Consider the following 27156-nt stretch of genomic DNA (forward strand, 5'->3'; position numbering starts at 1 on the left):
CTTATTCACAGAGGAATTTTTTTTTCGATATAATAAAAATGATAAAAATAGATCAAGAAAAAAAACTAATTTTAGTTTTCTAAAAAAAAATAAATATTTATGTTGCTTTTTAAAATACGTTTCAACATTTGGCAGTTATTTAAAAAGTTATTTATTTATTTTTATTGTTATGAATTTTGGTGTATTTTTCATTATAATTATTTATCTTTGGCTCCTTTCCTTCGCCTGTCAAACTAACGCAAACCCACTCGCTTCTCCGAAAACTCCATTCCGACGCGAGAGCTCGAGCGAGCAAGATGGCAATGGCGTCGGCGCTCCGTAGACTCTCTTCCTCCTCCTCGAAATCGCAGCCTTTCCTGTGGAACTCTCTGTATTACATGGTCCTTTCTCCGCCCTTTTTTCATACGTTTAAAGATCCGTTTTTTACTCTCAAAATCTCGCTCTTTTTTTAAATTTTTTTTTTTTTATCTGTAACCTCTTGGTTTTGTTCGTTCTTTCGGTTTTAGTCTTCCCTACCGAGCGAGGCCGTCTACGAGAAGGAAAAATCTCGCGTCACGGTGCGTATGTTTTGATGGAATTTAGTAGCGAAGTTCGGAATTTTGGTTTTTTGGATTCCAAATCTCACTAGCTTTCGAGAATTCCATTTTTCATTCTTCTCCGATGCGTATCTACGGATTGCAGTGGCCGAAACAGCTGAACGCTCCGTTAGCGGTCGTCGATCCGGAGATTGCGGATATCATCGAGCTCGAGAAGGCTCGACAATGGAAGGTAGAACGGGGTGTTGGATTTTGTAGTGAGTATTCCTAGATTTAGTTGATTGCGACTTCTCACTTTGTTGTGACTGTGATGGAAGGGACTCGAGCTCATTCCTTCGGAGAATTTCACTTCGGTGTCGGTGATGCAAGCAGTAGGATCTATCATGACCAACAAATACAGTGAAGGTTATCCTGGTGCAAGATACTATGGTGGCAATGAGTAAGAATTGATTCATTCTCTTGTGTGCATGTGTGAAGGATTTAGAAAGCCAAATTTTGTAACCTCATCTTCTATCTATAAGATTTGGTGAATACTGATGAGACTAATAATTGCTTCTGTCTTGCATCAGATATATTGACATGGCAGAAACATTGTGTCAGAAACGTGCGCTAGAAGCATTCCATCTAGATCCTGAAAAATGGGGAGGTAAGACTGTACAATGGACAACTTTATTTTCTGTGGGAAATTTTAATTCAACTTTTAGCTTTTTGTATGGTTGTGAAAAATCTGGTAACTTACTAGATTTTAATCATATGTGACAAATAAGGTTGTATTGTAATTAAATTATGGGACAATTTTTATTTCCTCATTGATTGGAGTTTTTGGCTTTGCATTTATTTATGTAGTTCCCATATCTTCTTATTGCACAAACTATCCCTTTCAGTTTCATAGTAATGAATGCTTGATTTTTGTCCTGATTCTGTATTTTGCGTATTTTTAGTAAAATCATAATTATTTAAACTTTGTTTCTTCCATGAAATTCAAGGATAGTAAAGAATAAAGTGAAATATGGAAATAGCAAGCTGATATTGTTACAATTTAGTTGATTTTTGAAGTTTGTTTAACTTCTCTAAAGTTGGTTCCTAGCTTTACCTGAGGAACAATCTCCTTTTTCTATTGGAAAACTATTGCTAGAAAGTGAGGTGTGATTACCATAATTTCATTTTCATAATCATACACTGAAGTCTGAACAGTCTCTTCCTGGCTAGAAGCTGAGGTGTGATTATTGTAATTTCATTTTCATCATTATCCTAACTTTTCCCTTGTCCATCTAAGTGCAAGATTTCTTTATATCTTTCAATTCAAAGTGTGTGTATATATATATATATATATATATATATATTCATTTTTTAGCCTTTAATCATCTTTAAGCAACTAGATATTATCTTGTAACTTACAAAAATGTGTTATAAGTATGGAAATAATTGAATTTGGTGTTACTAATTAGAAGGTCTGACTGTTATAATTTATGAATGGAAAACAATCTACAATTCCAAAATGGAAAGTGGTAGCTGTAAACAAATTCTGAACAGTGTAATGGCTGCTTTAGTGAAACATATGTTGAGTAATCAAATATTTGTTATCTCTTCAATTCAGATGCAATTCTTGTGAAATATATAGTGTAACTATAATGTGAATATTGACTATGTTCTGAGTTTATATCCGTCCCTACTTGTTTTGGTTTTAAATTGTGTCAATACTTCCCACAGTGAATGTGCAGTCTCTATCAGGATCACCTTCTAATTTTCAAGTATATACGGCACTCTTAAAACCGCATGAAAGAATAATGGCTCTTGATTTGCCTCATGGTGGACATCTTTCTCATGGCTACCAGGTCAGGATGATTAAAAAAATGCCAGAAGTTAATACTACTATCAGTGAATCATCTTATTCAAAAATGTGTTATGTTTTTTTTCAGAATATTGCAAAACCTGTCACTGGCATGAAAATTATTTATTAGCAGATTTCTCATGATTAACAAAATTAGCTTTCGATAATGATCTATCGCAGGAACCCAGTTCATACCATGGTAATCTTTATCTAGCTAAATGTTTAAGAAACTTAATGTATTTCTCCACGAGACTAGACCTGCAATAGATCCACATAAAGTTATGTAGATCTTTCAAAAATCCCGACATTAAACCCAGAAGGTTTGAGTTCAAAGTAAATCATAGACTTTCACGCCATTAATTATACTGACAACGATCTAACTTAAATGCTTAGGCAAATTCAGAAAAACGATTTTCTTGTATTGTATGTGAAGTTCAGTTTCTTGTTTGTTTACTTGATGCTAGTGTTTAGGTCGATATCTCATGATTCTATGTTTTATCAAACTTTTGCAGACTGATACCAAGAAGATCTCTGCAGTGTCCATATTCTTTGAAACAATGCCTTACAGGCTTGATGAGAGTACTGGGTATATTGATTACGATCAGGTGGCATTTTTTAAAAAAAATTTAAGAATATGAATATTCGTCTTAGTTGCTATTACCCCAATTTCTTCAAAATATCTATCAAATGATATAACTTCTTTCGGACCAAAAAATCATATATACCTTCAATGCATTCCATATATATAAATTATGAACTAAAACATTACATCATATTCTGGATTTCATACCCATACTTTCATGAGAAAAAAACTTCACTTTGCAATATAAATAACACTGTTTTAATCTGTGGTCATCCTAGTGACGGTTTCTTTTATTGATTTGTGTTGGCATGAAAATCTCATTATCATGCTCAAGCTGACCTTATTTTTCTACACAGCTGGAGAAAAGTGCTACACTCTTCAGGCCAAAATTAATAGTGGCTGGTGCTAGTGCCTATTCTCGCCTCTATGACTATGCTCGTATTAGGAAGGTAGACTTGTTTCCATGCCATTAAGCCAGCTATTCTTGTCCCTTTATAATTTGATTTTCATCATGGCTTGTACAGTGATTGACTGATTCTTTCTTAAAATTTGATATTCTGGTGTAAAACAGGTATGTGACAAACACAAAGCTATCCTTCTAGCAGATATGGCTCATATAAGTGGACTTGTTGCTGGTGGTGTCATTCCATCTCCATTCGAGTATGCAGATATCGTCACAACTACAACTCATAAGTCACTCCGTGGACCACGAGGGGCCATGATATTCTTCAGGAAAGGAGTGAAGGAGATCAACAAACAAGGGAAAGAGGTTAATTAAAAAACTTAAATCATTATCAGGGAGCTCTTCCTTAACCTCTAATTGTAATGGGAAGACAACATTAGAACATGTCTTGTCACAGGATGCTGTTAATAAGAGTTCTATTTACCAATTTTTAGGTTTTGTACGACTTTGAAGACAAGATCAATCAAGCAGTCTTCCCTGGACTCCAAGGTGGCCCACACAACCACACCATTTCTGGTTTAGCTGTTGCTCTCAAACAGGTATGCCTTGTCAATCCATTTCTATTCTGCTAGCTTCTTTTCTCCGTGCTTCCTCGCCATGCAAACAAGCTTTATAAAGATGGGAAAGAACATAGCTATCTAAGTTGGGTTAAATTTAGTTGTGGCCCCTTGTAGGCCAAGAAAACATCAAACTAGTTGATACACGAATGAATGTTTAGTCATAGTTTCTTTAATAAGTTATATACTGGTTCATATGTTGGATCATAAGATCTACATGCTAAACCATTGCCATTATCACTTGAATTTATTTTACTGTTCTCATTATTCCATATGGTTAACTGTGTAGTGTAGCAATGCGCATGCAATAGTAGCGTCCAAGAAAGAAGGGAAATAAATAAATATTTGTATATGTTGTTTTACTTGCTGATGAATTTTAGCACTGCAATTTTTTATGGCATATTATCTGAAACTTCTTTCATTTGAATACCTGCTAGGCCACCACCCCTGAGTACAAAGCCTATCAAGAGCAAGTACTCCGCAACTGTGCAAGATTTGCTCAGGTATAATTCAATATTAGATCTACCACCTCAAATAATTGAAACTAACATGGGTTTTGATGTAGATGTTGTGTGGTTTGTTATTACCTTTTCTTCAGTGTTGATTTCTTGCAAGTTCTGTTACATATATATATTAAAAATGATATGAGTGAACAAAGGCATTCACTTAAAATTCATCAAGTCTAGATTTTCTGAGTTCCAGGTACATTAGTTAGAAACTAATTCTGGAATAATGTATATTTCCCTTTTTGTTTGACTAGAATTATGCTGGCTCTTGGTTTGTTTGTTTATTCATGTATAAGTTCTCAAATTTCATTACCTACCAAGAAAGCCAGTCTGATTTACAAGTCTTCAATATTCAAATATTAATTCTGTATACAAAAATAAAACCGCAAAGTCCACAGGTTGGATTAGAGCCATAAGTTGGGTAAATTCTAAATAGTAAAGCTGATTGTTTAAGCAAGGTTAAATCTTAAAGTTGTTTGCATTGCAGACTTTGGTTGCAAAAGGCTATGAGCTTGTTTCAGGTGGGACAGAGAACCATTTAGTATTGGTGAATCTTAAGAACAAGGTAACATGAAAAACTATGCCCATTTAGTATCAGTTCCCACTTCCCAGCATATTTTAAACTCTGATCAAATATGTCAAAAATACTGGAAGCATTTCAGTATTCTCTGTAATGGTTCATTAAGATTTCTTCTAAAAAATGCTAATGGTGGTAGTTTTTATAGAATTAGGAGTTAGAGCACTAGAATAGTTTGGTGTTCTTGTAGGTCAACATCAAGAGTTGTCAATAGTTTGGTGTTCAATCCATGTACAGGGAATTGATGGGTCTAGAGTTGAAAAGGTGCTTGAATTAGTTCACATTGCAGCTAACAAAAACACTGTACCTGGTGATGTTTCTGCCATGGTTCCTGGAGGCATCAGGATGGGTACATACTTTTCATATCAGCTAAGCAACGACAACACGTTGGAAATTAAGTTTTCATTACATGCCCTTTTCTGTTGGTTCAGGAACCCCAGCCCTTACATCGAGAGGATTTGTTGAAGAAGACTTTGCTAAAGTTGCTGACTTCTTTGACACTGCCGTGAATTTGTCATTGAAGATCAAGACTGAAACAAAAGGTTTATATTTATCTTTTCTTCTTTTGGCTGTTTAATACATGGATTATCATGATATCATTTTGTTGAAAAATTAACCAACGTTGTCATTTTTCCCCCTTTTTTCTAATGTGAATTAGCTGGAACAAAGCTGAAGGATTTTCTAACCACCATTCAGACAGATGCTAATATTCAATCTGAGATCAAGAAGCTCCGCCAGGACGTGGAAGAATATGCAAAACAGTTCCCTACTATTGGCTTTGAAAAGGAAACTATGAAATACAAAGACTGAAGAGGAACAAGCTGTCGAAACAAGGTACGATTCTCCTCAAAATGCTTAGGACAATATTTCACCTATCAAATTTTTCTACATTTGAGATGAATGCTCAATTTTTATCTTCCCATTTAGTAGAATCATTAACTTTTTGTCATCGTTGAAGAGGATCCAATTTTCCTCTCACCTTGTCTTTAGATCTAAATGTCTCCATAGCTCAAAAGGTAAATCCTTGTATGCTCCATCTCACTATTATAATTCATGATGTCTTAAAGTTCCTTTTGAGCAAAAGGTCTTGCAAAATTAACTTGTAATACTTACTATACATAGCCATGCCTGGCAAGTAGAATGATCATATTTTCCAGATGCATCTACAGCATCAGCAAGTACCCAGATCAGAAAAAGCCAAGTTCAATGCCTCCTATCTGAAAATGCCATATTCACTCCCCTCATCCCATTGTAATATTGTACCAAAATACCCTCCTCTAGCCATGGACTGAAAATTTGCCCAACAAAGCATTTGTATCAAAGGTGTGCCAAAAATTGAAAGTATTGGTATCATCTAGGTAAACAGTGGCATAATTTTGATTCATATTGTCAGCCGATTAAATTGTTTCATCCACAGTTTGGTCAGTCAATTCGATATTCAAAGGAGGTTTCTTTTTTTTTTTCGAGATGGAGCCTAGCTTGGGAATTTCAAATGGGGGTTAGAACTAAAAAAAAATTCATTGTCTGGAGGTGTATTTGCTCCTGCAGCATGCCCTAGTTTTCCACTAAAAGCTCTTGTCACAGCATTCTCTAATACTTTTAAGCTATTTGTTTTTCGTTTTGTAGCAAAGAGGAAGGTGTAGCTCTGGGGATGCCAAAGAATTGTCATCTATGAATGTCATACTCGTTTCATATGTACGAGAAGAGCAAATCACATCTAAATAAAATAGCTTATGCCTTGTATTGACTCTTGAAGTTGAGATGTACAGATAAGCTAATGCTTTAATCTGAACATTGCCTTTCAGCTTCTACTGATTAACATGAAATCCAATAGCCACCATGTTTTCCATGTGATATGTGGGTGAACTGTATTATTGGCAGGGAAAAGAAAATTATACTTTATCAACACTTTAAATGGATGCTGGATGTTCATATTTATCATGTATAAGAGCATCCACATCGCTGTTAATACTTTAACGTTAATGCCTACGTGGAGGTGCTGTAGATGCACTGTAGCATTAACGTGTTCAATTCCTTGAACGCGTTAATACTTACAGATTGGAAAAAAAAACATATATATATAATAATATATTGCCATTAACGCGTGATGCGTTAATGACATGGTAGATGCTCTAAGGGCTCGTTTACCTAGGATGATGGGAGCGGAGAGATGGAAAGTGACTCCTTCCACTATGTTTTTTTAATATAAATTGAAATGAGTTGTCTATTTTTTTTTAATTCAAGAAAATAAAATTATTGGGCTGAAATCTTGTGTGCTTGTCTTGAGAATTTTTTTTGTACACCAAAATTTCAGAATAATTGTGGTCATTTTAAAATCTATCAAGCTTTCTTCAGCTTCCCATTATATTCCATCTTCCTAACTCAATTGCCTACGTCTTATTTGCTTGGAGTCATCCGGAAATAGCTATTTGCAGTGGACAAGTTTTCTATGCATTGCTATGAAAATTCTATGTTGGCACTTTTGTTTTTTCCATCAAGAAAAAAAAATTGGAAAAAGAATTCCTATTCCTCTTTAATAATAACAAATAAAAAAGATGCATATTTAAAATAATGAATCAATGTAGAGTGATCCTAGTATAAGTGTTTAGGCTCAAATCATGATATGAGACTGAGATAAAGACGGAGTCTAAGTAGATTTAAATACTTAGAGTTGGGCATCTTGTCGATTGATGAATTTTCTATTTTACGAAGAAAAGATTGATGATATTATCGGTGCGACCAAAAGCGAGCCCATCTCAACTGAAACTACAAGGGCAAGGATCATGGTTTTGTCGATCGGGTTAGACCCATCAAATATGAACACTTTTTTAGGAAGAAAGTTCATGTAGAATTTGTATTTCGCTCTAAACAGCTCCAAGTCGGCATATTCCTCATGAAATTTGTTTTTTTCTTTAAATTTCACTGTTAGAATTTTTTAAACCAAAAAAAAAAAAAGAAGAAAAACTGAAAAAAATCTAAAGCTCATTGCCTTCTTTCTTTTTAACTTTTCCCTACAGATACAAAGAACAATCTACGTCTTCCAATCTTCCAAAACCACTAAAATTCTTGTGGTGAAGAAAATATCGTTATATATATGATTTTAGAATGTAAAAAACTATAGTCGTAGGATCGGGTTGATTCAATCTCAACCGTTAAAGTTTTGATTGAATTCAAACGGAACCCTCCATTAAAATGGCGCTCTCACTTCTTATTAGGTAAGCGTTCTCGGCCGTCCGTCGTCGGCGCCAGCGCCGCTACTGGCCACACACGCTTCTCACCTTCCTCCGGAGGTTTGACGAATTAACGAGCGGCCTCCATTTCCCGCGCTTTACTCCACGTTGGAAATCAAATGGCCTTTCTTTGCCGTAAAGTTTCTCCTAAAAAATACTAGGAAGCAGGAACTTTTCCATGCATTATTCCTCGAATCTTCCCTTACAATCAACCTTCCTATGCTTATAAATACAAAGAGACAATTAGTTTGTGTCACTAAGATCCAGCTTTTCATCGTACGGACTCTAAGAAGAAGAAAAAAATGGCAGGAGCAAGTAGTCTACTGAGTGCCACTAGAGCTCTTCAGTACTCAGATCATCTTACTTCTTGTTCTTCTTCTTCTTCCTCAGCCGCTGCTGCCTTATCTTCTTCTTGCCCTCTCCAATTTCCATGGAGTGGAGGGGCAAAGCCATGCAGAGTCCAGTTGAGGAAGAGAATGGCAGTCTCTTTGGCCACCACCGTCGGCTTGCCGGACACCAAGCAGAAGCCTCTCCTGCGAGAAGGCGTCGTGAAGGTGGCCGGCACTCTCCTCCGACTCCTCAACCCTCCGAAATTGAACCCAAAACAATGGAGAACTCGCGCGGAGATGCTCGTCGAAAAGGTAGTTAGTCCTCCTCTCTTCCTAATTTATCCATCTCCTGTTCTTGGCTGATCCCAGTGGTTCCATATCAACTGCAGGGCGTCACCGGTTGCAGATCCTTCACTCTGATCGCAGTTGCAGGATCGATCATCGGTTCGATCTTGTGTTTCGTCGAGGTAATTAACTAAAGAGTAATCTTTAGAGCAAGAAAGTTTCTGATTTCTGAAGTTGCTGATGGTGCTTTACTGCAGGGTTGCTTCTTTGTTCTTGAAGCTTTTTACCAATATTTCCAAACAGTTTCTTCAAGCACAAATCAAGGAAGGATCACCCAATCGCTTGTCGAATCGATAGGTACATACATATCTATCATTCAACCTCACAAATTCCCTGATGTTTAATGAGTGGTTTAAAATTTAATAGAATCTGAAAATGCTCTTCTGCACTGCACAGACATGTTCCTGGTAGGAACTGCTCTTCTCTCTTTCGGAATCAGCCTCTACGTCATGTTCGTGAGCTCAGACGACATGAAGCAGAAGAAAAGAAGGCAGATTGCTGAATCTACGTTTGGGCCCTTCAATCTCAAGGTGAGTTTTCCTTGACATATTAGAGACTCACTCACTGATGCCGTTCTCTGTATGATCAACAACTATTTGAATTGTTTGTCCCAACTATTTCAGAAGCTGGCCAAAAGCATGGGAATGCAGTCGATATCGGACGCGAAGTCGAGGCTCGGCCACTCGATCCTGCTGATTCTGCAGGCAGGAATGGTGGAAAAGTTGAAGGAGGTGGAGTTGGTGAGTGGAATGGACTTGGCTTGCTTTGCAGGAGCTGTCTTCGTCTCCTCTGCTTGTGTTTTCGTACTCTCCAAACTCTCAATTCCAAGGGGAACTAACGCGTTCAGTACTTGAAGCCATTTGCTGGAACTGAGTTGGTTCATCAATTTAGTTCGTAGGCAGAGATTGTGAAAAGATTCTTTTGAATTCTTTTTGCTCTTGTGATAGATAGATACATACATAAATGGATAGAAAAAAATTATTATATATATAGAGAGAGAGAATGATCTTTCTATGTTGTGAATAAGTTTCTTAGTGTTGAGGTTCCATAAATAACAGTTAATATTAACAGAAGGTTGAATCGTAGCAACGTGGTGATCACTTGTCCTGAAAGTTTACGTTGCTAAGCAAGAACCCTAATTGTTGAAATTTCGTAAAGAACAAGTGGAAGAAAACTGGGAGAAAGAAGGTTTAAAAACCAAGTAACGCCGTTGCCGGGGATCAAACCCGGGTCACCCGCGTGACAGGCGGGAATACTCACCACTATACTACAACGACCTTAAACGACAAATGAAAGCTATAAAATATTATAAAGTAAATACACTTTCTTCTCTCATAGCTAAAAAGGGAAAAATAGTTAACGCCGTTGCCGGGGATCGAACCCCGGTCACCCGCGTGACAGGCGGGAATACTCACCACAATACTACAACGACCGTAAATGACAAATGTAATCTATAAAATATTATAAATTAAATACACCTTCTTCTCTCAAAGCTAAAAAGGGCAAAATATAACGCCGTTGCCGGGGATCGAACCCGGGTCACCCGCGTGACAGGCGGGAATACTCACCACTATACTACAACGACCTTAAATGACAAATGAAAGCTATAAAATATTATAAAGTAAATACACTTTCTTCTCTCATAGCTAAAAAGGGAAAAATAGTTAACGCCGTTGCCGGGGATCGAACCCGGGTCACCCGCGTGACAGGCGGGAATACTCACCACTATACTACAACGACCGTAAATGACAAATGTAATCTATAAAATATTATAAATTAAATACACCTTCTTCTCTCATAGAGAAAAAGGGCAAAATATAACGCCGTTGCCGGGGATCGAACCCGGGTCACCCGCGTGACAGGCGGGAATACTCACCACTATAGTACAACGACTTGGTTGATTTTGAGGAGTTTAATTTTTAATTATACAAATAAGTTATGGATAATATTACTCTATTACCTTTTTCATCCATGGATGTAGATTAATATTGACTACCCTAATTAACAGAATTAACAACGGTCACACCAATTAACTTTTTCTATTAAATAACAAAGCTTATATTCACAGAATTAACTCCTTGACATAATTACATGATTTATTATTCAAGCTTAGATTATTTTTTATTTTTTAAAAATATTAATTAAAGTGTTAATCAAGCCTTTTGAAAATTCTAATAGTTTTACTTCTACTTTTTCATAAGTAATAATACTTAATAAGGTGAGCTAAATGCAAGTCAGAGTTAAAGGACATTTTCTTATTAAAATAAATGGAAGAGCATATTTTTTGTGATCCATCTACTACAAAATTTAGGACAAAAATGACTTATATATCTCCTTAATAACCGTACGATCTACCATTGATTTAATCTCATCAGTTCATTTAAATTTTTTTCCACCCACTTATTTGTTCTTGTCGAGTTTGTTCATCAAATTCTCGTTCCTTCTGCATGAGTCACCTTAATTAATTAGCTTGCAATTAACTAGTGTGATTAGCACTATAAATAAGCCTCATTTCCCATCATACTTCACCAATTTCCGGATTTAATTCTCCTCTAATCACTTGGAAAAGCTTCCATGGAGAGCCTTTTCTTCTTCGTCGCCGCCGGTAGGCGCTTCTCCGTTTCCTACTAATTAAGCTTCATTAATTGTGCATTAGTGACCTTTAATGGTGTTACAGTTGTTTTATTCTGGGGTCCGGCGCCAGCGATCGCTGCCACTGCCTTCACATTCCACAACAAGTGCCGGTATACCGTCTGGCCCGCCACATTGTCAGGTAACACCGCAACTCGCCTTGGAGGCGGCGGCTTCGAGCTCCGCCCCAATGCCACCGCTTCCTTCTCCGCCCCGCCGAGCTGGTCTGGCCGCTTCTGGGCTCGCACCGGCTGCTCCTTCGACCCCACTGGAACTGCCCCAGGCCACTGCGACACAGGAGACTGCGGCGGCGCTCTCCTCTGCTCCGTCGGCGGTGCGCCGCCTGTCACCCTGGCGGAGTTCACCCTCGCCGGACCGTCTACCGGCGACAAGGACTTCTACGACGTGAGCCTCGTCGACGGCTACAACGTTGGCATCGGGGTGCGCCCCGCATCCGGAGGACAAAGGGGTGACAACAGGTGCCAGTACACGGGATGCGTGGCAGACGTGAACAAGCGGTGCCCGACGGAGCTGCGGGTGGCGGGGGCGGCGGGCCACACGGTGGCGTGCCGGAGCGCGTGCGAGGCCTTCGGGGCTTCGGAGTACTGCTGCACGGGAGCCCACGGATCACCAGCGTCATGCGGGCCCAGCCGCTACTCTCAGGTCTTCAAATCAGCATGCCCGGCGGCGTACAGCTACGCATACGACGACGCCACAAGCACCTTCACCTGCGCCTCCGGCACGCAGGGGTACCGCATCACCTTCTGCCCCACCGCCGGCGACAGGATTTAGACGCTTCGGTTTCTCTGCCTCGTGCTGATTAATTTAGTAGGCAATTATAAGCTTGAAGTTTAATTATGCTTCTTAATCTGTCCTTAACGTAGTATGATTAAGTCAAGTTGGTGGCTGTAACGGTCAAATTGTAGGGCAAATTGGTAATTTAAAACAGACACCCAGAATCTATGACACAAAATAATCTCGATAAAGGTAGAAGCACTCGTTATAACTTCAAAGTGACTTGATCTGGTCAAGATCTATGTATGCACATAATTTGTGGTTCCAATTTAATGCTAATATTGTCAAATATAACATAGTAATATGCTTTAGGTTAATTAAGGTTAGGCACTTACATGGTCTAACTAACCAGAATGGCGAAACTGATAACAAAGAGGAAAACATTCAAACGTTGGCACAATCACCTTTTCGATGAATGCATTCAGCCATCAAACTGACTCATCTTCATTGTCCCAGTAATTCCTCAGCTGAGACATATGGCAGAGGAGCTCGTCTCGACCTAAGCCAGTAACACTGCTTGTCATGATCCATGGAGGCGGCGATTTCCTGTAGTACTCACTGAAAAGATCCTGAAAATGCTTGATCTTGTCATTGGGTTGCTTTCCTTTGATTTTGTCGCACTTGGTGAACACAAAAGTCAAGCCGATCTGAGGGCAATCAAGTTCATGGTTATCGTTTATCACAAAAAGAAAAAGTTGTTGATTCAAAAGTAAAAGATGTGGTAGTAGGATGGGCATACATTGTTACGTCCGAGCCAGTTAGCACAGTCGAAATCTACTTGCTGGGGTGGAATACTGGCATCAATGAGGAGCAAGACACCAACCAAGGTCTCCCGGTTCAAAAAGTACCCCTTGGTAAATCTCGACCAGTCGGTTCGAGAAGATTGAGATGCATTTGCAAACCTGAAAGCAACTAGAGGGTTGCAAAATCAAAAGGTACAACAAGGACTAGCACAAGTAAGAATTCAAACACATCAAGCTTTAAAGGGTTCAAAGACCTTTGTTTAGTTTTTGTAGGTTTTCAAATCATATTTACAGTGAAATTGATGTTGGTACAAAATTAGAAGAAAATATTGTGCAAGAAGCTCATGGTTAAATTCAAAATTATCAAATAAATAATGACGTATGGTGCCCGTTGACTCTCTGCTAGTACTATTAATAAAACCCAAATCTTTCAAATTCTCACATCTTAAACTCGGTTATGTTAATATTCATTCAGGCAGCTGCATCCATTATGATGCGTGAGGTGCATCCACGATAGAGCATGGTTGGTAAAATTGTGCAATATTTTGTAGTGGTCTATTCTTGTTCCAATAAATTAATTGTTATTTCAAAGGAAATAAATCTTTATTGATAATTAGAGTTTGCACCATCTCCTCTATGTTCATCAAAATGGAAAAAAAAAATATATTTTTGCCTACTTATCTCAGATTGTGACGTATATTGATCAAAGAATTTGATGCTGCAGTACTTTCTGCATGCTTCAATTAGTGATCTCTCAAGTTGCAATACAGGGGAATAGAGGAAAAACAAGGAAATAAAAGAATTTCATGCAACAATGGAGAAATATCTGAAATAAATAGTTTTCAGCAATTACCTAAAGGGTGCACATAAAGATCAGAATTGGCCAAAAGAGGTCACAAACTTTAAAAATACCCAAAAAGCACATCTATTTCCCATTTTACCCCTCAGTCAAATCTGACTTTTTCACTTTTCTCTCTCTTATGCATACAACCTCGCTTCTCTTTTGCATGCATACATAGTGCTGATTTTTTAAAATCAGCACCACAGATAATTACATTATCTTTCAACACTACCACGGGTCTGATTTCTCAGAAACTAGGACCACATTTTAGTTGATTCTTTCAAAACATTTTAACGCATCTAGAGAAGTCGAAATAAGCAATAGAGAGCACCGTTGGACTCCTTGCATCCTCAGAATCCACAAGACTTGAAATGAGTTCAATCGGACTTGTCTAGGTCCATTTTCAGTGAAGCCCGCTAATGGACCTAGACAGGTCCGATTGGATCCATTTCAAGTCCTATATATTTTTGAGACTATAGGGCTGCAAGGAGTTCAACAATATTTCAATTGCTTATTTCAGCTTCTCCGAAAGTGTTAAAATGTTATTGGAAGAATCAATTAAAATATGATCTTGGTCTCCAAGAAACCAAGCCCGTGGTAGTACCGAAAGATAATGTAATTATCTATGATGATGATTTTTAAACATCATCACCACAATAGTTATGTATGCATGCAAAAGAGAGAGGAAAGACAAGAGAGAGATTGCATGCATAAGAGAAAAGAAAAAGAAGAGAGGAGAAAAAATAAGGGGTAAAACAGGAAAGAGGTGCATCTTTTGGGCATTTTCAAAGTTTGGAACATCTTTTGGTCCATTCCAAACTTTAGGTGCGCCTTTTGGGCAATTGCCGAATAGTTGTACACCTCTTTATGGGCTTTTGCAGCTCAACAACAGAGCAAGTCTAATTATGACAATAAAAAAATTACAATATAGAAGCAAAAACAAAATAAGACCAAAACATGTTCCAGGTTCAAGAATAGGCTAGACCTCTGAACTGATTAATTATACATCATTCTCTCCCATCAGGAAAAATTGGAATTTGGCAAGTGAGTAGACTGATAATCAAGGTTTTTCATATTAACTCAGTGGCTTTATTTGATTTGGATTGGAGGCATACTATAAATGACTAGAATATCAGTGTTGCACTCTAGGATACATTAAAACTAAATATCCTTGATATATTACATATAGTATAGGTAGAGGGTGACTAGGGGTTTGATTTTTCTTTTTTAATTCCTACCCATGAATTCAGATACAACCATATTCTAAATCAGAATTTTGGGATTGACTATAACATCCACTGCATTCTATTTTATTTATTCTGAAGTTTATATCCTTGTTGATACCATTTCTGTTTCTGATTCATATTTAATAAAAGAAGAAAAAATCAACAACTTCAAAGATCATCTCCAGAAAGAATATACAGAAGCAAATAAAATACAATAACTCTACAGAAATTGATTGTAAAGAAACAAATTCATGAAATACTACACATTGACAACTAGATCAGTACAACTTTATCAAATGCATAACTCTTAAAACAAGACAAACAAATCATAAGTCCAATGTGATGAGGGATTCTAGTCTACCTATAAGCAATGCCAGAATCAAGAGATCCTTGGTCCTTAAGAAACAAATCACTAAGATACTGAGCAGACATTCAACTGCAAACTAAAATTGAGTGTGCTTACCCATAGCCTGGCAAATCCACAATGTACCAGCTGTTGTTAACCAAAAAGTGATTTATAAGTCGTGTTTTCCCTGTAAAAATAAATATTTTACAGCATGCCAGGACTAGCAAATCATTCAGAAATAAAAATATATCCAGAGCAAAGGAAAGAAACTATTGGATTGATCACAATAAATCAATAACAAACTTGATTTCTAACTTGAGAAAAGCAGGCTTATGACTATTTTATAGTTTATAGTGGAGGTCAAGGTGTAAATCTGAGCAAGGTGCAAATGAATCAAACAAAGCAAGCCTCGTCAACACTCATCGCAAGGAAACTATTTTCTACCATTGAGCTACACTGGCAAGTCAAAACAAATAACATATTCAGAGTTCTTGAGTAGTATTCTGTCTTAAATTGTCCACGGGGTTGTCAATTGAGTATATTCTAATAGGGGTACTACACCAACGGGCTTGGACTACAGTCAAACCAAACCAAATATTGAGTCAAGTTCTCAGCTTCATCATCAATTGTGTTTCTCACAATATCTATCCCTCAAGCCTATTACGTAATGAATGAACAATTAGTTTCCTTTGGAATTAAGGATGAATATTTCGTCAATTTTGAAAATTGCTAGCATCCTTTCATTAGATACTTGCAAAACCCCAACATGGATGTGAAGCCCTAGTTATCCTGTCCTAGAGCAACCATTGTGCCCAAAACAAGGTTCTCAGTTCTTTCTTTGTCTCTTTATTTGTCAATCTAAAGATTTCTCTCTGACTATGCATGTCAGGTATCAGGTATCCAAACTAAGACTTGAGAATTTCATGTGTCCACGTTCATGTTTAGACACATTCATACCTGTTGTACAAACATCATTGTGTTCATCAACAATTTGGGCAATTGGCTTTAACGCAGCAAAACAAGATGAATTTAGTACGAAAGAAGGAACCTGGCTTCTTGGAAGTGAGGGCGAACTCCCTCTTGCGGGCGAGCTTATTTATGAGGGAGGACTTGCCGACGTTGGACCTTCCGAGGATGGCGAACTCCGGGCGACCATCCTTAGGGCAATCGCCCGCCCTCGCACTGCTCTTCACGAACTCAATCTTCTTCACCTCCGCGTCGCCAGCGTAGGGCCCCACGACGATGTTAGAACCCGGAAGCAGCATCTCGGCAGTCGCGTCCTTCCGCTCCACCCCCGGCGGCACGAAGAGTTCGCTCCGCAACAGACCTGGGGCAGCGACATCCGGAACGGAGGAGCCCTTGACGGTAGACCCGGAAGGGCTAGGGGAGTCTGTGCTAGGCGTCAGATGCGCGGAGAGGGATAAGGGCCAGAAGGATACGGCGGCCAGAGCAGGAGGAGAGGCGAGGGGCCTGTGGAGGTTGAGGAGGAGGAGGCGGTGGCGGAGAAGCATATCGGCTGTGGATCGACGATTTCGGAGCGGCGAAGTGTACGACCAACGTGTTTGCTCATATGCCTGCATCTCCTCTACAATTCAACTGCGGAAACTTAAGACCAATCGCTAAGTACATGCAGGGCGTCTTCTTTACCGTCGGATCGATCAGGTCGATGTATCACAAGCGTTGATTTGATTGGGGAGGAGTTGTGAAAATGGGATTATACTAAATTTTTGAAAATATTATTCTACGAATTCTAAAATAAAGATAATGTAAAAGAATGGTACACAGACATCTTATAGAACTTATAGAAATTTGGTCATTCAAGTGCAAGCCCAGTGTTTAATTCTGCAGTTGATCAATAAATTGCCTCCCCATTCGCAGAATAACTTCAACTGCTGTGTTTCATTCGTAGCACAAAGCAAAAGATTACAAGCATCTGCGATCCATTTTCTTTGAATTAAACTTCAGGTTACACATTGCAGCATCCACACAATATAGATTAGATTCAAATCGAATACAACGCACTTGGGAAATGGCTCCAATTTTGTATATAAAAAAAGACCATCTCGATCCAAATCGAATATAACATGTAGCTACAGAACCATATTGGAAATTTTCAAGCGTATAATCATCAGCTTCCATGATGCATTGAGGTAGAGAATGTATAAGCTAATGCATGGTTGGATGACCTACAATGGTTGGGCCAAGGAGATCGTTGCACAAGCTTCCAGTGCTCTCGTTGGCCTTGTTCTCTGTCCTCGGGCTACTCACTGTGCTGCTTGTAAGAGAGCCCACCCGCGGTATTGAGTCCCAGCAGTCGGGCAGGAGGTAGAGTGATGTTGATGTTGAGCAGGTCTTGCTCTGAACCTTGGTCGCGTTATTAGTGTTTTTAAGGGCCTCGCCAAGAGGATCACCCATGGAGATCTCCCAGGAGATGGGAATCCAACTCGCTCGTCTTTGGTCTGCTTCAAGAGACAGACTAAGGGGTAAGTCTGTATCACTTTCTCGGTTTGGAGCAGTGAAGGATGAGAATTCAGAGGAAGCCAGGGGTTTCGACATGGAAAGTTGAGCTCTTTCAGATCGCATGTCTTCAATCTCGGGCCAGGTAATGGTTGAGCCATCGGATTGGGTTTTGGGCCAGTCGTCGATGAAGTGACGAAGAGGATTGGATTGGGATTGCATGTCATCCAGCTTCAGTGTGGGTAAAAAATTGATATCGGATAAAGAACTCGCACTCTGTTTTCTTGAAACGGACTTCGATGTCATGGCTTCCGAGTTCGCAGCATCTTGCACTTGGTCATTTGTGTTTTCCTTGCTCAGCGACATCCTGCACAAGTTGATCAGAAACAGTGGTGAGAGAACCAGAAAACAATGCATCAGATGATCCGTAAAGATGGCTAGCAGATAAGATGACTGTACGTGTCGAACGGCGCCGGCCGAGGATCGCCGGCGGCGGACTTGACAGTTTTAGTCTGTGATTGTGAAGCTCTGATATTACTAGGCGGTCGACTGCCGGAAACTGGTGAGGCTGACTGTGACGGGGATGCAACAGGCATCGCTTTCGCGGCATGGTCAGACTGGCCTTCCACATGCTTTCTTGAACGGCGGCGGCCCCGGTTTATGTGACGCTCACAGTACTTCTGGTCAGCGACTGCATCCCTCGAGCACCGCCATTTTTTCCCATCAGTTCGACGGCATCTACCCGGCTCCGGATCAACATTCCCAGAGCATCCCAAGTAGAACGATCCCCAACCAACTACGACAAAGTGAAAAATTTTAAGAAACAAATTCAGGATTTATTACTCGCCATAAATGTATGCAGCATAGCTAAAGAGATGAAAGTCATACAAGCACTCGAACCAAAAGATCCAGCTGAGAAGCGAGAGATCCCTGAAGAGACCAGGCTTCTCTGGATGGGGGCGAGAAGATTAGGTGGTATTGGTACTTTTGCAACAATATACTTGTAAACCAAGGCCTGGTGCTCTAGCTCCAGCCACTGAGATGGTGTGAATGGCCCCTTCACCCTTGCCAAAACACCATTGGCATTCACATCGTGGCAGCCGGAATACAACCCTGTAACAACGAAAAGGAGGTTAAGGTATGAGAAGAAGAAGAGGAGGAGGAGCAGAGGCAAGTTACCTGCGTTCCAAAGATAAGATTTTGGGGAAGATGATGGAGGAGAAGGGTGATAAGAAGGGAGAGCTCCATCACAGGCTAACGCAAAGCTATCTTCCTTGGAAGTTGCAGAGAAGCTCAGCATTTGCTCCCCATCGGAGAGGACCGAGTCGAAGGGAGGCACCGTTGCCTCTGTCCGGGCCATCTTGAGCGATCTGCAATCACAGCCATCAAGCTCAGCAGTCCTCTGAAAGGCACAACCGAGGAGCCCCTGCCCCTTTGGCTTGCAGCGGGCCTCGGTCGTACTACTGGAGGTGGTCAGACAGCAGGATAGAAGGCTGCCACCTTCTGATGAACCAGAACCACCAACTACTGCTGACCCATCCACCATGCGCACCGCACCTCGAAGCTCCATGAAGGCTCATGAGATGCCAAGGGAGGGGATGGAACCAGCGATCGAATTCATGGTTACGAAGCTACAAGGAAAAGATGGGAGCTCAGAAAACCAGGCTGGTCTTCTTTTCAAGGAGCGGCAGTGGTGGCCACAGTAAATTATTGGATTCGAACATGCAAACAAAAGATTTGGTGGCCTCTTTAACAATTTTCTGGATGCATGCACATCGCCATTCTTGTTTAGGAGGCGAGAAGTGACCTCCATTGATGGAAGCGACCAAGAGCAGTCTTATCCCAGCAGTTGACAATTTGACATTAAAATGGAGAAGCAATTTGCTTTTGCCTGCAAAAAGCTTAGGCTCAGCTGCTCTAACAATAACAACAGCAATAATAAAAATCAATTCCATTTTTTTTTCTATTTTTACCTTGTCATAATTTTTTCAGTTAACTTAACTAAACCCAGATCTTCATGCAGCTTTGTGATGCTCAAGTCAAATTACTCACAGAGTGATGCAGATTGCCACGGGAACATAGATCCAATCGAGGAGAATAATATTTAATCCCATTTTAAAACGGAGAAAATGATTTACTGAACAGGTGGTTCTTATCTTGATGGAGTGAAAACTCTTCACTGAAAAAATGACTCGGAATTACACTGTCAAAATGAGTGTTAACAATTAGGTCAGGAAAGGGCCCTGGTACGGGTATTTCGATACTCAAATGATTCAATTGAGGATGATAAACATTAGAATGAATAGTGACTATGGACATGTGAAATTGCATACTATCGTGTAATGTAAGCGTATATGTAGTTATAAATAGAGATGCTTTTATAATGTGACTATTAGTTTATGTACAAATCTCAAAATATTTACAAAAAAGACAAATTATAAAGATGATTTGACAATTTTCTCACAATCAACTTGTAATCTCTGTATTTGTCATAAAAGAAATTTTTAATATACAACTTACATATGAAATGTTCTTGTAGACTTAGACATAAGATATCAAATTTATATATGACTTAACTTAACTTAGTTAACCACATCAAAATTATCACAAGGTACTTACAAAAATCACGTGGCACTAGAAGTTAATAGTCATGTTGAAGTGACGGTCAAAGTCAATAGAGAGTTATTTCCTGATTCTATAACGCCCTGACTTTTGGAATGACCCAGACTCCCTCCCTGAAAGATTCCTCGATTTCTAAGAATCCCACTTGAAAGTGAAGGTTAACCATTGCTTGCGAAAGTTGTCATTTAGCTCAAAGTGGTGGATAATGTCTTTATTTATTTTAAGAGACGTAAGTAACGTTAACAAGAATTTCAAAACACATAGAGAATATAGGAATACAGCCGCTACTCTATTAAAGGTAGGCCAATACTAAGGGCACAAGTACGTGTACACACATATCTAAAATCCTAAGTTGCTATTCTTTATTCTCCCTCTTCCATTAGAAACTAACTTGAACGTGAGAGTGGTTATGTCAGAACTTTTGGTTGTCATTTTAACCCTCCCTTTCTTGTGGTTTTTTATCCAAACTCTAACGGATTTCTATACCAATTCTTACTATTGATAGGCAACTGATGGCCCATTGAATATTCACATCTGTTCACCAGTGGTTTGTTTGTCAACATTTTAAAAAAGGGTTCATCAGAATTCTATATGATTGTTTTTGGTAGTCTCTAATATGTCACGTTAAAAATATAAAAATCTATCATTTTTTCTTAAAAAATATCTCCTCATCATTTTTCTATGCACCCTATATTAATAACAAAATTTATATATCATTAATTATCGGTCTTATTTGTATTATTAATTATAAGATAAAAGAATAAATGTTAGTCATGAAATTTCGATTAAGTGACCAACCCGCTCAGCATAGCAGTACACTCCTTCTGATATTCATCGACATCTTTTTGGGAGTGTGTGTTGCCGACACCGGGAATGGACAGCCAGAAGATCGTAGACGGAAGCTTCCACTGTCACTTCAGAGATATGCTCTGCTCATTAAGGTATTGTATCAGGGATACTTTACTGACGAGTATTTTCAGGGAAAACTTCGAGAATCATACTCGCTTTGGAAAGTGTGCGCGCGCACTACAGGAACTCTATATAAAAGGGGTCCAAGCATCGACGGAGGTACGCAATATGTGATATTCACTGTTGGTGCTATAGTATTCTTGTTGCTCCGCCTTATACTTCCTGACCAGTGACTAATTTGAACGTCGGAGGGCCAATGTCGAGAACTCCTTCCCTGACTCGGCATTGACGTCATCTGTATTGTAGGTTCGAGTAGAGTCTACAGATGGTGAAACGTCACATCTCTGACTTTTCATCTCTTCAACTTTCAGATAGGATCAACAATAATATTTAAACTAAAGTTATTCTTAAAACAAAATATACAATGAATTTTTATAAAAAAGAGTTTTTTTTAAGTTTTTATAAAAAGAGTTCATAAAATTGTTTCACCCTCGACTGTAGAAGCAGTAAGTAATCTAACAAGTCCTCTTAGGACTGTACCATGATTAAGACATGAGAAATTATTATATAAAATTTTGTGATAAAAATTTAATATATTTGAGTATATCTCTCTTTATATCTTGCCACTTACACTAATAGTTTGTAGCTATACATGATTTACATCATTCATGTTGACATAGAGACGGATTGACACTCGCGGTAGAATATTTAGGTTGTTGCCCAGACACTCGCGATTTGATTTTCAATTATGACGTATTTATAGAAATTTTTTCTCCAAATGAAGAGCACGATCAAAAGTATGCTAGGCTTCTGCACTGGTCATTACGTGCGCTTTCCGATTTATCCTAATGATCAATGAAAATTTTTTATTAGACTGAATCGATCATCCATCTATATACAACGAGACTTATTATTATTATTATTATTAATATTAATAAGTAACTGACAATCTTAATCAGAGCTTTTAAAATTAATCAAAATTAATCACACCGGAAAATGCCTTTACTGAGATTTGCTTAAGATGTTTTTATAGGTGTCATTAATAATTATTGCTTTATCGCTGGTGCTGGAGCCGGATCGCATGGTTCATTAAACAAGTCTCCTCGGATGGATTTAATGACTAACACATAAAGTGTTATCATCATGAGATTTGTGATTCGAATTTTGACAAAGTCGAGATAAATGCTTTCTTTTTGTGCTAGTTATTATTCCAAAGGCTAATAATCGTTCATAATTTATCATCTTTGTGTTGATCCTAGAACGAATTGATGGGAACGCGAGGGACAAATATACTCGTGCCACCATTAAAAAAAAAATGAAGAGATAAATTATTTATTATTGTAATCAGATTATGACTGTGATATGGTGATAATTGATTGTGATTTTTTTTGAATTTATTATTTTTTAAAATTATAATTTAGAGCGAGATGAATGATTAAAAATTATTCGGAGACTCTCACTGGGTGCGAAATTAATTGATCATTTATTTATTGTCGGTGACTTGTAGATGACTCCGATCATCCGTCCGATTAGAATGTTAAATTCAAAAATATATATATATAATTAATTATAATTATATTACGTCTAGATCCGATCATCATTATAAATATCTATCTCTCCATCCATGTTTATAATGAATCGGAGGATGTGCCCCGGAGCGGGTATCCATTTCATGAATCTTTAACGTGGGGCGTCTGTTTTTTATTTTATCTATTTTGTTTACCTTCAAAAAGAAAAAAAAAAATTGCGTTATTATTTTGGGCGGGGACTCGCCTCCTCGTGACCGACATAATTCGAGGGGCCCACGTGCAAAAATCCACCGGCCGCCGGCCTCAATAATTGACTTTGTTGCACTGGACAGTCTTTTCCTTGTCTCCAATTATTGACTTATATTGATCTTATGCTTTATAGATTTCTTTCATGATTAATAATCTCTTATAATAAAAAATATATATATTTTTTTCCTTTATATTGTTTGTCAAAATGTAGCAGTACTTAGCTCGGAGCATTCTCACAGTGGATGGTTGAATGCTTCCAAAGAAGCCTCCATTATTGTTGGCACTTTGTGGAGTGCAAAAACACTGCATGGCTGCGTGGCCTTGGAGACATTATGCCTGTCGCTGTAGGCCAATTCATGATCCCTAGCTACCAGAATAGCTCAGTGCAGAGCTTAGCATGAGAATCATGATGAAGAAACTTGCATGCATGCACCTGCATGAGAAGATGCGCCAAGGAGGATAACGTAGGACTAGAAGCAACAAACTTAAGAACCCTGTTCTTCTTCTTTATCATCATGATCGTTATCTTTCTAGGCAAAAGATAAATATTTACTCGTAGGATACATTTGATTTAATTTAAGTTATCATATATAATTTTAATTATGTGATTATCAGATAATCACATAATTAAAATTATAAGAAATAAAACATAATTAAATATTGTTTGATTCAATCTAAGTAATGTAATAAAAATTTAATTGTTTAAAGGTTTTAATGAATACCTTAGTTTAATATTTTATTGTATTACCCTCAGTTATAAAATCAACTATTTTTACCGTTTTAGTTTAATTATTATTATTATTATTATTTATTTATTTATGTTTTTTTTACTTTTCTTTTTCTTGAATAATTTTTTACTTTTTATGTGTTTTTTATTTTTTTTAATGTTTTTATATTTTTTATATTATTTATATTTATTTTTTTACATTTTTAAAAATTTAATTTTTATTTATTTTTTAATTTTTTTTAAATTTTTTTTTAAAATTAAATTTTTTATTTTTAAAATTTATATATTTTTATTTTTATTTTTTTAAAATTATTTATTTTTAAAAAAATTTTAAACATTTTTGTTATTTTTTTTAATTTTTTAATATTTTTTTTACATTTTTTCTCTTTTTTCCATATCTTTTTTATCGGAAGGTATTTTTGGTAAAAAAAAATCGTTAACCCCGGAATCAAGAAAAACCTTAGTTTTATGAGGTTTTCCGATTCCGGGCTGCATGACCCTTTTGCTGACATGTCGAGCATGGAACATTACTCAGGAATCATCGAATACTTAAATCAAACAAAATTTTTATTGATAGCCTTAAAAGAATAACCAAAATTATTAAAAATAATCTCAAATTAAACACACCCTTAATAGTTCTTTCAGTTCATCTTAAATTAATATAGAGAAAATAAATAACGATATATAATTGAAAAAGTAAGTGGTAAATGGGATAAGCTTACACGGATTATTCACTGTCAATTCTGAGATTCGATCATAAAACCTTATATGACAATTAATCTACCATTTAACAACTCAACTAAATTCGTAGGGACAAATTGCCCACAAATAACGTGAACAAAAAAAAATAATACCAAAACAACTTTTTAATTTTGTTACCTTTCTAGGTTCATTGTGGCAACCTTTCTAGGTTCATGCACGACTTGTAGGAGGGTACGTATCCTAAAGTGATGCATATGCATACATGTAACTTCTTGTCTTTTTAACTGATATAATATATTACACATAGGGTCGGTCCTTATTATTTAAAGGTCTAGATGAAATTATTAGTTATGTTTTAATTTTATCTTTCTATTCAACTAAATAATAATTATTTAAATTTATAAAATTTTATTTTTAGAAATGAAATAAGAAAACAATATTTTTTACCGTTATTTTTTTAAACTAAAAAGAATATGTCATTATTTGAAAAAAAGTTCATACTAAAAGGGAGCCAAACCTAATCTTCTAGTAAAATTTATTATAAGACACTAACTACTTTACAATAAGCTCAAAAGAAAAGCAAACCAACTCTACTTGCTTTACGAATATGGAATATTAGGAAACCATTCCTCACCCATTTACAAAATCCAAAATCATCATAGTCTAAACATTTAGAAAATTCTGCACAAACATGCCAAAATGAGATTATATTTAAACTCCTCAAATCTCTCCATCATTTGGATGAAACATTGGAATCTCCACATTCTATACAAGATATCAGAATATACATATAAAAATTAAAAACATCCAGCAAAAGACTCAAGAAAGTTCCCAATCCATAAAAAAATTGCTCTACATAAACATACTTCAAAAAATCTTCAAAAATCTGCACTACTCGACCTTCATCAGAAACCATAACACAAAACTTCAAGTTCTTCAACGAAGTCTCACAATCAGAAGTCCCCCCATGCCACATTATAAAATCAAAACAATCACAATATGTCATAGAATAACGAAAATATGTAGCAAATTCAAACACAACTCCACCACCCTCCATTCTTACACCACTACCTCAAATTCTGACAGGGATAAACAGAGCCAAACAAAACAATCAAAACCATACCAAAAATCTCAAAATCCATCCCTTCAAAAGCTAGACATGCACCCTTGAGGTTTCCCATGAAATATTCATATCAACAATTTGAAACCCATATCAAAACAAAGCCATCAAACTTCAGAAACCCATATCAGTGAAACCATATCAGAGAAACCAATCTTCATGAAACATCAAATATCCATTGATCCTATCCGGAAGTTAAGTTAGACGAAGACCGGCGAAGGTGGTGTCGGTGTTGATGGAGCGGCAACTTTGACACACCCTGTATGTGTGCGTCGGACACTTGGACCCCCGCGTGGAACCAAAGGCCTGTGATAATGGAACTGGTAGTGCTTGGGTCTTGCACACACCCAGACAAGCACACGGAGCGCTAGAAACAAAAAACCAAGGAAGAGGTCCCTGGCGCAGACCCTCCGACGCTCAAGTCATGTCATTTTTTCGGTGAAGCAGTGTACGAAGGAATGAAGAAAAAAAACTGATGAAGATGCATGTGGATGTGTGCGTACCTGACCAATGAATAGGACCCCCCCCCCCACACACACATTTTTATACGACTCTGCTCGCCTCTTAAGTCTGCACGCTGCCAGAGAATGTTGGGTGTCAGGGTGTATCAAGTGAGGGAGAATGTCTGACAGCCTCTCATTGGTAGGAGGTGTTGGGACCGATGTGTGATGAGCTATCTAAATAGATGTCACAAATAAACTCCCAAATTAATATTATGATCGAAAACCCACAACTACACAAGAAATGTTTTAGTATAAGGCCCGAGTCGAATTTTCGAGGATTATGCTAGAACGTGCTTGTTTTGGATTAAGAACACACTTTTTGGGTTTTCTAGTTATAAAATGGGGATTTGGTATTCAAAATAAAATCATAGAACTAGAATTGAATTCAAGAACTTAAATTACCCTACTGCAAAATTAATTCTAAGAACTAAAAGAAACAAAACTTCAACTATTGCTGCACTAATCTATAAAATTGCAAAGATGCAAATCTGCAGAAGTAAGCTTATGCTAAATAAAACTCAACCTGTTGTGATTATTAAAACCTGCACATTCCAGATTCATCTTGATTAAACTAGATCACTAATCTCAAACTACCAGCAATTAAAGAGAAACTAAATCTGCTTAGCTAACCTAATTTACCTAATGTAGAATCAAAATGCAACTTACTTATAAACTAATGAATAGCTTAAACAAAACACAGCAGAACCTATTGTACTAAACAGAACACGAAAACAAGTTGCAGAATTCAAGTTGTCCTAACTACAGAACCAAAACATGCAAGAGCTAAACATCACATCTA

The 27156-nt window shown here is 37.6% G+C and overlaps 5 protein-coding genes and 4 non-coding genes across 9 annotated transcripts; 3 read left to right on the forward strand and 6 right to left on the reverse strand.

Annotated features, from left to right (window-relative positions):
- Positions 1-209: 209 nt before the first annotated feature.
- On the forward strand, positions 210-6902 carry LOC122006394 (serine hydroxymethyltransferase, mitochondrial-like). Its single transcript, XM_042561883.1, has 16 exons — positions 210-380; positions 507-557; positions 682-768; positions 854-975; positions 1106-1182; positions 2247-2371; positions 2880-2972; positions 3307-3399; positions 3522-3719; positions 3848-3952; positions 4408-4473; positions 4964-5041; positions 5291-5402; positions 5485-5595; positions 5712-5887; positions 6680-6902. Exons 1-15 carry the CDS (start codon positions 297-299, stop codon positions 5861-5863), a joined length of 1554 nt encoding a protein of 517 aa, XP_042417817.1. The 5' UTR covers positions 210-296; the 3' UTR covers positions 5864-5887; positions 6680-6902.
- A 1642-nt stretch (positions 6903-8544) lies between these two features.
- Positions 8545-10015, forward strand: LOC122003945. Its single transcript, XM_042558907.1, has 5 exons — positions 8545-8924; positions 9002-9079; positions 9155-9254; positions 9354-9487; positions 9581-10015. Exons 1-5 carry the CDS (start codon positions 8586-8588, stop codon positions 9809-9811), a joined length of 882 nt encoding a protein of 293 aa, XP_042414841.1. The 5' UTR covers positions 8545-8585; the 3' UTR covers positions 9812-10015.
- A 147-nt stretch (positions 10016-10162) lies between these two features.
- TRNAD-GUC lies at positions 10163-10234 on the reverse strand. The gene has a single exon. It is a non-coding gene; the product is annotated as a tRNA-Asp (tRNA).
- Positions 10235-10470: 236 nt separating this feature from the next.
- TRNAD-GUC lies at positions 10471-10542 on the reverse strand. Its single transcript has one exon. It is a non-coding gene; the product is annotated as a tRNA-Asp (tRNA).
- An 83-nt stretch (positions 10543-10625) lies between these two features.
- TRNAD-GUC lies at positions 10626-10697 on the reverse strand. Its single transcript has one exon. It is a non-coding gene; the product is annotated as a tRNA-Asp (tRNA).
- An 81-nt stretch (positions 10698-10778) lies between these two features.
- TRNAD-GUC lies at positions 10779-10850 on the reverse strand. Its single transcript has one exon. It is a non-coding gene; the product is annotated as a tRNA-Asp (tRNA).
- A 681-nt stretch (positions 10851-11531) lies between these two features.
- Positions 11532-12538, forward strand: LOC122004570 (pathogenesis-related thaumatin-like protein 3.5). The gene is made up of 2 exons (XM_042559435.1): positions 11532-11562; positions 11635-12538. The coding sequence occupies exons 1-2, from the start codon at positions 11532-11534 to the stop codon at positions 12378-12380; spliced, it is 777 nt and encodes a 258-aa protein (XP_042415369.1). The 3' UTR covers positions 12381-12538.
- A 91-nt stretch (positions 12539-12629) lies between these two features.
- On the reverse strand, positions 12630-17151 carry LOC122006395 (GTP-binding protein At2g22870-like). The gene is made up of 4 exons (XM_042561884.1): positions 16588-17151; positions 15657-15726; positions 13123-13285; positions 12630-13030 (listed from the first exon to the last, which is right to left on the reverse strand). Exons 1-4 carry the CDS (start codon positions 17117-17119, stop codon positions 12812-12814), a joined length of 984 nt encoding a protein of 327 aa, XP_042417818.1. The 5' UTR covers positions 17120-17151; the 3' UTR covers positions 12630-12811.
- A 311-nt stretch (positions 17152-17462) lies between these two features.
- LOC122006396 (growth-regulating factor 6-like) lies at positions 17463-19647 on the reverse strand. The gene is made up of 4 exons (XM_042561885.1): positions 19176-19647; positions 18885-19109; positions 18456-18792; positions 17463-18363 (listed from the first exon to the last, which is right to left on the reverse strand). The coding sequence occupies exons 1-4, from the start codon at positions 19564-19566 to the stop codon at positions 17706-17708; spliced, it is 1611 nt and encodes a 536-aa protein (XP_042417819.1). The 5' UTR covers positions 19567-19647; the 3' UTR covers positions 17463-17705.
- Between the last annotated feature and the right edge of the window lie 7509 nt (positions 19648-27156).

The sequence above is a fragment of the Zingiber officinale genome, chromosome 7B, assembly GCF_018446385.1.
Source record: "Zingiber officinale cultivar Zhangliang chromosome 7B, Zo_v1.1, whole genome shotgun sequence".
Classification (NCBI taxonomy): domain Eukaryota; kingdom Viridiplantae; phylum Streptophyta; class Magnoliopsida; order Zingiberales; family Zingiberaceae; genus Zingiber; species Zingiber officinale.

Bases quoted from the DNA above. Each gene is read 5' to 3' on its own strand.
- LOC122006394 (XM_042561883.1), top strand. From the start codon at position 297: ATGGCAATGGCGTCGGCGCTCCGTAGACTCTCTTCCTCCTCCTCGAAA. The intron at 381-506 runs GTCCTTTCTCCG...TTTCGGTTTTAG, and splicing joins GGAACTCTCTGTATTACATG to TCTTCCCTACCGAGCGAGGC. The intron at 5,596-5,711 runs GTTTATATTTAT...AATGTGAATTAG, and splicing joins GATCAAGACTGAAACAAAAG to CTGGAACAAAGCTGAAGGAT.
- LOC122003945 (XM_042558907.1), top strand. From the start codon at position 8,586: ATGGCAGGAGCAAGTAGTCTACTGAGTGCCACTAGAGCTCTTCAGTAC. The intron at 9,080-9,154 runs GTAATTAACTAA...GCTTTACTGCAG, and splicing joins CGATCTTGTGTTTCGTCGAG to GGTTGCTTCTTTGTTCTTGA. The intron at 9,488-9,580 runs GTGAGTTTTCCT...CAACTATTTCAG, and splicing joins TTGGGCCCTTCAATCTCAAG to AAGCTGGCCAAAAGCATGGG.
- LOC122004570 (XM_042559435.1), top strand. From the start codon at position 11,532: ATGGAGAGCCTTTTCTTCTTCGTCGCCGCCG. The intron at 11,563-11,634 runs GTAGGCGCTTCT...ATGGTGTTACAG, and splicing joins TTTCTTCTTCGTCGCCGCCG to TTGTTTTATTCTGGGGTCCG.
- LOC122006395 (XM_042561884.1), bottom strand. From the start codon at position 17,119: ATGCAGGCATATGAGCAAACACGTTGGTCGTACACTTCGCCGCTCCGA. The intron at 15,727-16,587 runs GTTCCTTCTTTC...TTATTTTTACAG, and splicing joins CCTCACTTCCAAGAAGCCAG to GGAAAACACGACTTATAAAT. The intron at 13,286-15,656 runs GTAAGCACACTC...AGTTGCTTTCAG, and splicing joins GTGGATTTGCCAGGCTATGG to GTTTGCAAATGCATCTCAAT.
- LOC122006396 (XM_042561885.1), bottom strand. From the start codon at position 19,566: ATGGAGCTTCGAGGTGCGGTGCGCATGGTGGATGGGTCAGCAGTAGTT. The intron at 19,110-19,175 runs GTAACTTGCCTC...TCGTTGTTACAG, and splicing joins ATCTTATCTTTGGAACGCAG to GGTTGTATTCCGGCTGCCAC. The intron at 18,793-18,884 runs GTATGACTTTCA...ACTTTGTCGTAG, and splicing joins ATCTTTTGGTTCGAGTGCTT to TTGGTTGGGGATCGTTCTAC.